Below are 13,604 nucleotides of genomic sequence, written 5' to 3'. Positions count from 1 at the left end.
GGACATTTCTCCAGCTTGTGATGGCTTACAGTATAATTGGATAATTCAGTAAAATATGCTAAGTGATAAAATGTGAGTTAGCCTATTATAGGAATTCAGCAAGGGCCTGCTGGGAAGACAATGCCTGACCTCAATCTTACAATATGAGTATAAAAGCACACAATAAGAAAGTTATTGTGTAAGACTATGAGATATTGGAGAACAAAAACAATTTTGAAGAATATAAGAAATTACAGATTATTATATGCCAATTATACCTCAAATATAAAGAAAATCAAAATTGATTATAGCAGAGGGGAACAGCTTATTGCATTATTAGATGTTCTTAAACACTTGTAATATTTCTTCTAAATATGGTCAGAGAAACTTCAAGCAGGAGGACTTATAATAATACAATTATTTTAGAAATTACACACATAACAGACCAACCAAATAAATATCCAGAAGAAAAGACTAGTAAAATTATTTTTTTTCAATTTATAGTATCAACTCTTGAGTCACTAAAAAAGCATCCATACAGAGTATGTTGCTTAAAATCCAAATATAAACTTTTTTTTTTTTTTTGACAGGCAGAGTGGACAGTGAGAGAGAGAGACAAAGAGAAAGGTCTTCCTTCGCCGTTGGTTCACCCTCCAATGGCCACCACTGCTGGCGCGCGGCGGCCAGCGCATCGCGCTGATCCGATGGCAGGGGCCAGGTACTTATCCTGGTCTCCCATGGGGTGCAGGACCCAAGTACTTGGGCCATCCTCCACTGCACTCCCTGGCCTGGAAGAGGGGCAACCAGGACAGAATCCGGCGCCCCAACCGGGACTAGAACCCGGTGTGCCGGCGCCAAAGGCGGAGGATTAGCCTAGTGAGCCGTGGTGCCGGCCCAAATATAAACTTTTTTATGATAAAGATAAAATGTTTCCTGCAGGATATACTGTCCAACACTCTGGTAACATTTCTCATTATAAATTCCTCACCTAAGATATCTCCTTAATAGTTTGAAGACAGAAGTCTTTTGGTCAGAAAGAAATGATTAATCATTTCCTTTTCCATAATAAAATAATGTATCAAACTATAAAAATGTAGGTTGACTAAGTTATACTACATATATACCCACCCTTTCCCAGTGAATTTACAAAGATTCTTTATGAATAAGTCTCTATAAATAGTTATTTCTCCTAAACATTGAACTCTAACACACAGAAAATCATCCATGTATAAGACAGAAAGCTATGGTGCAATTCAGATGTGAAAGAAATAATTTCAAATATCAAACTTATATACACTTTAGTTTATTGTTCTTTAGGGGAGAGGTGAGCTGTTTAATATGGAAACATTTTGAGAAATAATCAGAATTTTTAGTTTTGCAGATGAGTACTTGAAATTGCTTTAGGTAAGAGGATAAAAAAGAAATAGAGAGATAACATGAAAGAATCATACAGTGGATATGATTAGGTGATATGATTGAAGATAGAAAAGGCATCCAGTCAGGGAGTCAAAAGGAAATCAACTCAGACATACAGAAACTTCCCACAGAGAAAGCAAAAAGAGAAAATGATTTGATGGAAACCTACAAAATGGACTTGTAGAGAATGAAAACACAGAATATACACTGTCAAAGAAGTGGGAGTAATAAGTGATTTCTAAGAAGCTAGAGATAATATAATGTGCAACAGGAGGGTCCACAAAGTGAAAATCACAGCCAATGACAGAAACGCAGTGCAGGTGTGCTTGGAAAAGCGATCATCGGTGTGATACTTTTCTTGCATTGTACGCAAAATATCAAATTCCAAGTTGGGTACCTTTGCTTTATCTCTCATTGATCCTTTGCCCAGGATAGACATTTTAGCACCTGTTTCTTCCTGTAGCCTCTTCAAGGAGTTTCCTCTTGGTCCAAGCAATTTCCCCACAAAATTGAACTACAAAACAAAATCAATAGAACATCTGTTTTAGGGTAGAGTAAAAGGATGATTTATGCCAAGAATAATTGATGAGCTGTGGAGTTTTCAAACTTTACCTTTGAAGATTTATGCCACTCCCTCTCCCCAACATGAAACCATTTCAGATCTTCAACTAAGACCCATATTAAAAGGTATATCTGTTCTTAATGGAATGCCAAGATTAGTACTATGTTAGGCATATTATTTACTTAGATAAATAAACAGATCACTTTCTATGAAAATAAAATTCTTATGCCTTTTTTCTTCAAGTAGATGATTGAAATAAGTTATTTTAATTTGTCTAGGGACCTTCAAAATCACAAAAGTTAATATTTTAAAGTGATTTTAAAAATAAAACGTAATATTCGTGTGTTTTAAATATTGCCTATGTCCATATGATTTTATCACAAAGTTCATGATTGGGAATAAAATAACTCAATCAATTATTTGGTTTACATTTTCTGTTAGAGTTGTTCTCAGAATCAGCAAATTAGAGATGTGAACACATAAACGAAAATAAAAAAATTAAAGAGGCCAGCTCCATAGCATAGTAGGATAAAATGCCATCTAAACACTGGCATCCCATATGGGCTCTGGTTCAAGTGTAGGCTGCTCTATTTCCAATCCAACTCCTTGCTAATGCACCTGGGAAAGCAGTGAATTATGGTCCAAGTTCTTGGGCCCCTGCATCCAATACGGAAGACCTGGAAGAAGCTCCTGCCTCCTGCCTTTGCACTGGCCCAGCCCTAGGCAATGAGGCCATCTGGGTAGTGAACCAGCAAATGGAAGACACCTCTCTCTTTCTCTCTCTCTCTCTCTCTCTCTCTCTCTCTCTCTCTCTTTCTCTCTCTCTCTCTCTCTCTCTCCCCTCTCTCTTTGACTCTGCTTTTCTCTCTTTGCCTTTCAAATAAATAAATAAATCTTTAAAAAAGAATGAGATAGCTTTCTTAATTGCCCTCTCAGGAATATCAACACCAGCATATAAAAATGTATAATAACTACAAGTTATTCCTAAACTTAAAATTACTCCACCTCTTTGTTTTTATCTTTAACATGCATTGCACAAACCTTATTCTTTGAAAAGTATGATTATAACAAAGGGCAAAATAAAACAGATATAGAAAGCCACACAAAATGTATAGTTTAATGAATCATTACAGTACAGAAACTCTGCTTTACCACTCAGCTTAAAAAAATAAAACTTTAACACTAATAAGTGTGTATGTGTGTGTGTGCATGCGAAAACTGTGAAATCTTAGTATAGAGTTGGTCTTCTGTGTACAAAGTTAATTGAAAATGAATCTTAATAGAGAATGAGACTAGCAAGGGGAAGAGGAGGAGAAAGAAGGGTGGGAGTGTGGGTGGGGGGGCGAATAGCATAGGAAGAATAACTATATTCCCCAAGTTGTACTTATATAAAATTTGCATTACTTAAAAAATAAATTTAAAAAAAAATAGAACTTTGGGGCCAGTGCTGTGGCTTAGTGGGTAAAGCAGGCATCCATATGGGCACCAGTTCAAGTCTTAGTTGCTCCACTTCTGATCCAGCTCTCTGCAATGGGTTGGGAAAGCAGTAGAATATGACACAACTGCTTGGGTCCCTACACCCATGTGGGAGCCCCGGAAGAAGCTCCTGGCTCCTAGTTTCAGATCAACCCAGCTCTGGATTTTGTGACCATTTGGAGAGTAAACCAGCAGATGACAGATCTCTATCTGTCTATGTCTCTCTCTGTCTCTCTATCTGCCTCTGAACCTCTGTAACTCTTCTTGCAAATAAATAAATCTTTTTTTAAAAAAAACTTATTACAAACACCCCTTTATATAAAAATTGATCTAAAATTAATTGTGATGATGAATAAACAACACTGAACAAACTAATAAACCACTGGACTATATAATTAAAATGGATGTATTATATGATATGTGAATTATATCTCATTAACTGAAAAAATACATAATTAAAATGTTTTTAGAATAGAGTATGCAATATTTAAGTGTAAAATAAAGTCAAAACTGTCATCTCTTACCACATTATTCAATATTATACTGGAGAGTAGATTGTTGTATGTGTAGGTAAATGGATAAATAGAATAATAAAATATCCAAACTACATAGAGATTATCATTTGGCTTTCTGGAAAAGTGCCGATGCAACAAAATTTGAAAAGTAAACTCTTTTGAATAAATAGTGTTGAAACAATCTCATACCTATGTGTAGAAAAGTAGGAGAAAATAAAAGCAAACACATACTCATTGACACAACCCAAACAGCAACTTTTCCATGGTGAAGAGGGGATGGCATGCAATGAATAAAGACAAAAACTAGTGATTATGGAATAGCAAGGAGCCAGAGTGATTCTTTCCAAGTTAGGAGAGGAACATCTTTGACTGTCCTGGTGGCTTCTAATCCCTTCAGGTAACATTCATTCTCGCTGTCTCAGTGAGTGCATATTTGCTCACATCAGCACTATTTCCCTTTGTGGAGTTATGCATCAGGCTCGCTCTCACGAGGAAGAGAGGAGCATCTTGTGAGACAAGCAGATCCCAGGCTGTTTGTCTCAGGCTGTATCTCATGAGGAGTAGAAAAACATCTTGTGCAATAAACAGACAGGTGTCTCTTTATCCTGGAACATGCCCAAGGCCTCTGTGGCGAGCCTTCCCATGACCTAAGGAACAAGACGGTTGTTCCCAGCATCCTTAGCCTTCCAAAGAATGCAAGCATGATGTTCTTGTCTCTTTCCTCAAGATATTGCTGAGATGATGCCCTGGTGGTCCCTGGCATACAAAGTTTTCTGTACTACCTCACACTGAGGGAAACCTTAATTTGAGATTACTTATGGATATATGTATAAAAGATAAGATTATAAAGATTCTAGAAGGAAAGCATTTAAAAACTTTATGAAATTGGGGTAGGAAAACATTACTTATTAGGAAGAAAGATAACTTACACAGCCCTCAAAAACTCTGATGCAAAACCCTATCAAAAATTAAATAGACAAGCCATGGACTGCAAGAAAACACTCCTCTTACATTCATCTGAAAAATGAATACTATTTAGAATCTATAAAGAATTCCATTAAATCAATACTAAAATGCACACACCCACAGTGGATGGCTAAATCAGAGTGACAACAATGTCAATAGAATGTGAAATCGCTTGTAGTAAACATTGTCAGCAATTTTATTATTTTAATATATTTTAAGTTTTATATTATTTAGATTAAAGGCAGAGTTCCAGAGAGTAGGAGAGTGTGACAGAGACAGAAAGCTAAAGAGGTCATTCATCCGCAGGTTTACTCTCAAATAATTGTAAAGGCCAGGGCTGGGTCCGGGGGAAGTTGGGAGCCTGGACTCACTCTGGTTCTCCCACATGGGTAGCAGGGGCTGAAGCACTCAAGTCACCACTGTCCCAGGAACACTGGAAGGAGGCTGGATCAGAAACAGAGCAGCTGGGACTCTAACCTGCACTCCAGTATGGGAAGCCAGTGCAGCTTAACACTTTGTGCCACGTTAGTCTCCGGATGGTTTTAAATGACAAAGCTACACCTGCCAGAAGACTGATATTTATTTATTAAGTTAAACATACAGCTCCACTATGATCTCAAATTTTTATCCAAGAGAAATAAAAATGTACTTTCACAACTTATGCAATAAAGCTCATGACATTTTGTTTATAGTCATCGTTATCCTATTACATCCTAACATCCTATATTTAAGACACCCATAAAAACTTAAATTGAGTAGTAAGTATACTACTTACAGTAATTTTGAAATGTATATATCTTTGAAATATTTTCACAATAGAAAACTTGGGTCTTAATTGGTGAAACAAGAAATAAACCAACGCCCATTCTTGTAGAGTGGACAGAAGTTGATACATATAAGAACATGAATTAGTTATTGATTGACACATTGACATGGCTGTATTTTTTGAACATTTTGGTGAAAGAAGCCATAAATAAAAGAATACATCATGTTAGATTCCACTCTCACAACATTTGAATTATAAAACTAATATTCAAAAGAGTGGCTGTATGTTGAACAGAGAAGGCTGGATTGGCTGGAAGGTATCATAAGGATAACATTTGAGTTCATGGAATTGTTCTATAGTTTGCTTTCAAAATTCATCAAGCTATCCACTAAAGATCAGTGAATTTCATTACATATAGAATTTCAGCCAAAATAGAGGAAAAGGAAAATACTGGTCTAAAAAGTCATATAGATATTTTAAAAATTATATCAATTTGAAACATATTATAAAGCGATTGTACAGAGTCTTATTAGATTTTTAGGAAATGTGTCACTACAATTTATGCAGACTATTTCAAAGAAATAAATGGAAAAATATATCCCTCAACCACTCTATCAAACAAGCGTAAATTTGATGCCAAAATAAATAGAAATATGAAATTTATAGACTGAGTCCGCTGGGTGTGGGAACAAAAAACCAACTGAACAACGTAATAACATAATGTTATATATATACAAAATAGTCATGATGATAGAGTTGTGTTTAGACTAAATAGTTTATTGTTTATAACTATTAATTGTAATTTATAAACTAATGTAGAAATAGGCCAATATTTTATTTGAATAAAATGATTTGGTAAAATTCAAATTTATTCATTATAAAAACACTTACCTGAAAAATAAAGAGAACATTCTCAATCAATAGAAGGTTTAAACTTAAAATGAGTAAGAATAGTATATAGTATATAGATATAATAGCAAAACAATATTAGACACAAGGTATAAATTCACATTCTTGATATTCTGCTCAGCACCAAATATTAAAGCCATTGAATAAGATAAATTAAATGTTATAAATATCAGAAAGTAAGAAAAATTTTCCACCTACATAATTACATATATGTGTATATATATACATCAAGCTTGAAGTGTTTGCAGGAAAATTACTATAATTAGTACAAGAGCTTAGCAAAGTGCTTTATTAAAAAGTCAATATAAAATCAATCATATGTTTGCAAGCTGGAAACACATCATTAGAAAATACTTTTTTAAAAAAGAAATTCCATTTATAACAGTAATATAAAGCAAATTTGTTAGGGAAAAATGATCTATGACTTTGTTGCCATGGATTTGTTTCTGGGAGGAGGAGCGTGGTGGGGCCAAGAGCCGTGGAGTCACCACACAGACCCCGGGAGTCGGGTGAAAGCAGGCCTGAGGCAAGCAGGCTGCAGACTCGTTTATTTCAGTTGCTACAGCAGCTTATATAGCCAAGGCAGCCAATCCGGTCAAAGGGCAGTCTATACCCTAACCAATCACATCCTGTTGCCAGGCAGTTTCTGAAGCCATCCAATCACAGCATGTTGCCAGGCAGACTACTATCATGTGGTTTCCGAAACCACCCAATCACAGCCTGTTGCCAGGCAGTTTCTGTTGCCAGAAGCCATCTTTTTTTTTTTTTTTTTTTTTTTTGACAGGCAGAGTGGACAGTGAGAGAGAGAGAGACAGAGAGAAAGGTCTTCCTTTACCGTTGGTTCACCCTCCAATGGCCACCACTGCTGGCGCGCTGCAGCTGGCGCACCATGCTGATCCAATGGCAGGAGCCAGGTGCTTATCCTGGTCTCCCATTGGGGTGCAGAGCCCAAGGACTTGGGCCATCCTCCACTGCACTCCCTGGCCACAGCAGAGAGCTGGCCTGGAAGAGGGGCAACCGGGACAGAATCCGGCACCCCGACCGGGACTAGAACCCAGTGTGCTGGCGCCGCAAGGCTGAGGATTAGCCTAGTGAGCCACGGTGCCGGCCCGCCAGCAGCCATCTTGGCATGACCTTTTCATTCCACAACTGTTCAAAATCTTTACAGAAAATATATATTGCTAAAGACACTATATATATATATATATATATATATATATATATATATAATGTTCATAATAGAAAGTCTCAATACCATATATATGTCTAGCTCTCGAAATTTCTTCTATAGATTCAAAGCAATCCCCAGTGAATTACACCATTGTTTAGGATAATTTAAGGGATAGTTCTAAAATTTTTCTGCAAAAGTGAAATTTCAAGATACCCAAAACTTTCAGAAGCAAAAGAGTAAGCTGATGGCTGCTCCTATCACAAAATAAGATTCATTAGAAAACTGTATTATGATAGTGTGCTACATGCAATCCTGAGACAGACAAATAGATCAATAGGGACCAAAAGGAGACTCCTGTGTATGTTAAAATGATACAGGATCCTCGCTGTAAATCACTGAAAAGGTAGGCAGAATGGTTTTCCAAAGAAAGTCCATGCTATAATAATCAGAATCTGTAATTCATTACCCTGTAAAAGTGATTACTCATGTTTGTTTAAATTCGTGATCTTGAGATAAGGGGTCTCTTGGATTATCTGGAAACGCCTGGCTTGCCTTACAAATGAAAGAGAGGCAGCAGAGTCAGAGAAGCAGACATGAAAACAGGAGCCCAGGTTGCCGTGACAGGTTTGAAGATGAAAGATGGCACTGAGCTAAAGGATCAGGTGGTTATGATTGGGTGGAAAAGCTAAGGGACAGTTTCTCTCACTCTTGCAAAGGAGTAGAATCTGGCAAACACCATGATTGTAGCCTTTTAAGAACCATTTTGAATGTCTGGTTCTGATAATATAAAATAATATTTGTTTTAAGGCACTATGTTTAAACTTGCAGTAACAGTTGCAGAAGCAATAAAGAACAAATAAACTATCAAAAGAAAGCACTAACAAATATTTGTCCCTTTGGGATACCATATGTTCTCCCTGATCGGTGACAACTGACTGAGCACCAAAAAGGAAACCTGTTGAAGTGAAATGGACACTATGAGAAATGGTGACTTGATCAGCATAGCCCTGACTGTTAATGAACAACTTAATACATTATCCCTCTTAGTAGTTTTTTTTTTGTCTGTTCTACTTAATATGACTGGTTTAATTCTGTAATTAATACACAGTTATTCTTAAGTGTTGAAATTTAACTGAAATGTGATCCCTGTTAAACATAAGAGTAGGAATAAGAGAGGGAAGAGATATATAATTTGGGACATGCTCAAGCTGACTTGCCCCAAATGGTAGAGTTAGAAACATACCAGGGGACTCCAATTTAATCCCATCAAGGTGGCATGTACCAATGCCATCTCACTAGTCCAAGTGATCAATTTCAGTTCACAATTGATCATAATGAAAGGACTAAGAGTCAAAGGGAGCACATAAGCAAGTCTAGTACCTGCTAACACTAACCGATAGAATAAATAAAGGGGAGAGTGATCCAACATGGGAAGTGAGATACTCAGCAGACTCATAGAATGGCAGATGTCCTAAATAGCACTCTGGCCTCAGAATCAGCCCTAAAGGCATTCAGATCTGGCTGAAAAGCTCATGAGAGTATTTCAGGCATGGAAAGCCAAGACACTCTGGCAAAAGATCTCTGCGAGTGAGATCTCAGTGGAAAGAACAGGTCTTCAAAGAAGGAGGTACCTTTCTCTGAAGGGAGGAGAGAACCTCCACTTTGACTATGACCTTGTCTAAACAAGATAAGAGTCGGAGAACTCAGAGGGCTTCCACAGCCTTGGAAACTCATGACTGGAGCATAGGGAGATTACTGATGCCATAAACAGGAATGCCAATTTGTAAAGTCAACAACAGGAGTCACTGTGCACTTGCTCCTCATGTAGGATCTCTGTCCTTAATGTGCTGTGCATTGAGATTTAATGCTATAACAAGTACTCAAATAATATATTTCACTTTGTGTTTCTATGGGGGTGCAAACTGTTGAAATCTTTACTTAATGCATACTAAACTGATCCTCTGTAAAAAAAAAAAAAAAGAAAAGAAAAGAAACTATCAACTCCCAACTTGACTCTCACTGGGATTAAACATGACAATAGGTCTGATCTGATTTCATCATCATTAAAAAAAATCATCTATTATTTTTCACTTTATGTTTCTGTGTGGAAGCAAACTGTTGAAATCCTTACTTAATGTATACTAAGCTGATCTTCTGTATATTAAGATAATCGAAAATGAATCTTGATGTGAATGGAAGGGGAGAGGGAGTGGGAAAGGGGAGGGTTGTGGGTGGGAGGGACGGTATGGGGGGGAAGCCATAGTAATCCATTATTCGTACTTTGGAAACGTATATTCATTAAATAAAAGTTAAAAAGAAAAAAGAAAGCACTAACAAATATTTAGAATTATTGGTTATCAATAGTAAGAAAATGAATTTACTTCCTATATAATCAAAAACCACCACCCTGAATTTTAATTGGGTTACAGATTTAGGTATAAGTAGCAAAACTTTAGAAGTAGTGGAAAAATTTGGAAAAATAGTATCTATTATGTTTTAAAACAAGACAAAAATACGCTAACTATAAAATAGTTTGGTTAAAATTAAGAGTATCTGTTCATCAAAATACATTACAAAGAAAGTGAAAATGAAACAAATTTACCATGCTACCAATAAAAAAAAAAAGTTTACAAAAGTAAATATAAAATGGTAAGGAAAATAAATAACTCCATGAAAGATAAAATAATGTATATGTCATTGAAGAAGGAACATTAATTACAAAAAAAGTAGAATTTCAACTTCGTTAGAACTTAACACACTGTGGTGATAAAAATGAAGTCAGAGATGCAGCATGCGTTAGAATAAGGAGCCATGGGTACCCATTCACCCTTAAGTTTAGTAAGTAGACCCAACTCTTTTGGTACTGCCTCATAAATCTGTAAGGGTATTTAACATATGTCGTCAAAATTCTATTCCTAAGTATATCCTTTACAGAAATCTTGGAACATATGCAAGAATATGCAAAGTTTGCTTGTAAGAGCAAAAGTAATTGCGGAAAAATGAGATTCAGTTCATGAGTAATGTGCCATCTACTGATTTTGAAGGTACATATGAATCGGAGGACATTAGTGCCATGAGTGTCAGACATGGCTACATTGCTGACCTCCATATGACTTCCCACACTATGGATTCAGGAGCCCCAATGTGAACTGGAAGAAAAAGTTATTGGTTGTGGCCAGATTCACAGGCTCTCCCAAAACTCTTGCTTTCTGGTCACCACGGGTTTTACAGAATTTCCTGGAGCTGTGGTTTCTCTCCAGTGATCTGAGGCTTTGGGCTCAGCTCCTAACTGACCATGAGTGGCAATTTTTCAGAAGTCTCTTCCTCTCTTTCAAAATATATATGAACCATGAATTACAGGCTATTGCAGATCTAGAGTGCTTTGTTTGCCTGTCAGAGCCCTGACTGGTACAAATGAATGAGTAAATCAGGACATATTTACATAACTATGACAGTAGAGCATTTTATAGCAGTATAACTATGTATTTCTTCTACAATAAAATTTTGAGGGAAAATTCAATCTCTATATAATTGCCACTGTTTTTACACTACTCAAAAACAAAAAAAAAATGCTAAAGTCTTTCTTATGAATACATGAAAATAGAAGTATATCTATTCCTTAAAAAACAGGTATAATAAACACAAAGATTAGGATTTAGTTATCCTTTGGGGATGGGGAGTAGGTAATGTTGCCAGAGGAAAACATACAATTACATTCGAAACAACACGTGATGTTTTAGACTTTGCTTTAACTTACAGGTTCACAGGTGTTCACTTTACTTTTTTTACATTTGACATGAAAGTTTTACATACTCTTTTAATATTACATAACTTTCACAAGAAATTAAATAGAACCATTTCAGTTGAGGAAAATCTATTGGAATTTCCCTTTAGTATGCTTATACAGAACTTTTTTCCCCTTTATTGATGGTTCTAAACCATCAAAGTCAAAAATACCAAAGCACTCAAAGTGAAGTTTCCACTGGGAATGCTGATGACTGTGAAAAGAGACAGCATTTCACAGGAACCTGGCAGAGGACAAGTTACTGACAGAATAAATACAAGGTCTCCACTCAGAATCCTCTGTTGTTTGTCTTGATTTTTGTGACACATTTTCCAGTATTCCTATTTCAGCACCATAGTTCTTATTTCTAACAAATGACAATTTGAAATCAAATTGTCTTAAAGCTGTAAGAGAAACATCCTCTTTAATTCTTTTACAATGTACCTGTTGACACAGAACACAGACATCTAACAGAATGAAGACATGATCAGCTTTTAATTTCAAATGTCTCAAGGATTTAACAGAGGTAAAGAATCTCTTATGAATAATACCCATATACGATGAAGTTTTTTTTTTAATCTATTTGTGTGTGTGTTTTCAATTGGTAAATATAGAATCTGCCAGTTTTTTTGGTCACAAATATTTATCTATTACAGTTTAGTTGTCTCATCCCTTTTATAATATCTGGAGTACTGGGAACAAACATGGAGGAACTGCTCAGAGGATTTCCTTTTAATGAAGGAGTAGATATAGTAGATATCATTTCTATTTGGGATCTGATACATCAAAATTAGCGATGAAGCTGGTTCCCTAATTTTTTACATCTTGCTTATTTTTGAAATTTAAGATGAACTCTGAAAGCAGCCAATGCGAAGGTTGTTCTGAAAATACTTTTTTCTCCTTCTGTCAGTGTTTATTTAGTCTCTCTTCAAACAATAATCACAGGTGATTATCAGTTCACTGACAGCTATTAGTTCTAACTTTTTCTTTAAAGCAATTCTCCCGTAAAAACGAAGACAAAGACAAAAATCAAACATTTCAGAACAGTATCTTCATGGTGTAGTAGTCATAATTTAGTAACGGGGTAATATCTAATAGTCTTTAATACTTAATGGGAGTGAATACAGCTGTGTTTCCAGTATGTTAAATGTTCTCAAATAATTGAAAGCATTTTATCCAGATGTGTTTTTAAAAAATCGTGTGTTTGTTAAATTCATTTAAGCTTTACTCATTGAATGGTTATTTTGCAATAATTTCTATGTTTAAGAAGTTTTTTGGGCAATTTAATTAGATTTTTGAATTTTTCTAACATCAAATATTTAAATTGTGTTACAAGTAAAATTAACCAACACAACATGTTTCACTGGATTTTTTTTAAAGATTTTATTTATTAATGTGAAAGTCACAGTTACACAGAGAGAAGAAGGAGAGTCAGAGAGAGACAGAGAGAGAGAGAGAGAGAGAGGTCTTCCATCCGCTGGTTCACTCCCCAATTGGCCATGATGGCTGGAGCTGCGCCGACCGGAAGCCAGGAGCTTCTTGCGGGTTTCCCACACTGGTGCAAGGGCCAAGTCCTTGGGCCATCTTCTGCTTTCCCAGGCCATAGCAGAGAGCTGGGGCAGAAATGGAGATGCTGGCACTCGAACAGGCGCCCATACTGGATGCCAGCACTGCAGGTGGCAGTTTTACCCACTACGCCACAGTGCTGGCCCTTTTTCAGTGTACTTTAAAAGCAACAAAACAATTGGTGGCCAAAGTGTATTTTATAAATTTAGGATCTTTCAAAGAAAAAAAATATATTAGGTACATTCCTGACAGTAAACCCAGGAACAGTTTAAAATTAGGAGAAATTTAAAGTCAATAATACTGGGCAGGGGCAGGTGTGGAGTCACAGCAAGTTAAGCTACAGCTTGAAATGCCTATATCCCATATAGCAATGCATGGCATGGATCCCACCTCCATGTCTGACCCAGCCTCCTTTTAAAGCACACTCTAGGAAGCAGAAGATGGTTCACGTACTTGGATCCTTGCCACCCACATGAGAGATCCAGATGGAGTTC

The 13,604-nt window shown here is 36.3% G+C and overlaps 1 protein-coding gene across 13 annotated transcripts in view; it reads right to left on the bottom strand.

The window, feature by feature from the left end:
• The window catches only part of KHDRBS2 (KH RNA binding domain containing, signal transduction associated 2), a 702,022-nt gene that overhangs the window by 457,647 nt on the left and 230,771 nt on the right, over window positions 1–13,604 (bottom strand). For all 13 annotated transcript variants that reach the window (XR_011388994.1, XR_011388992.1, XR_011388993.1 and 10 more), the window contains exon 3: window positions 1,793–1,909. Coding sequence is in view for 2 of the 13 variants with exons in the window: in XM_070074657.1 (XP_069930758.1) it covers window positions 1,793–1,909 (117 nt within the window). In the remaining 11 variants the exon portion in view is untranslated. The remainder of the gene's footprint in view (window positions 1–1,792; window positions 1,910–13,604) is intronic.

Source organism: Oryctolagus cuniculus, chromosome 5 (genome assembly GCF_964237555.1).
Source record: "Oryctolagus cuniculus chromosome 5, mOryCun1.1, whole genome shotgun sequence".
NCBI lineage: Eukaryota > Metazoa > Chordata > Mammalia > Lagomorpha > Leporidae > Oryctolagus > Oryctolagus cuniculus.
The sequence above is the reverse complement of the archived record's forward strand: the minus strand, read 5'-3'. Positions and strand labels throughout refer to the sequence as shown.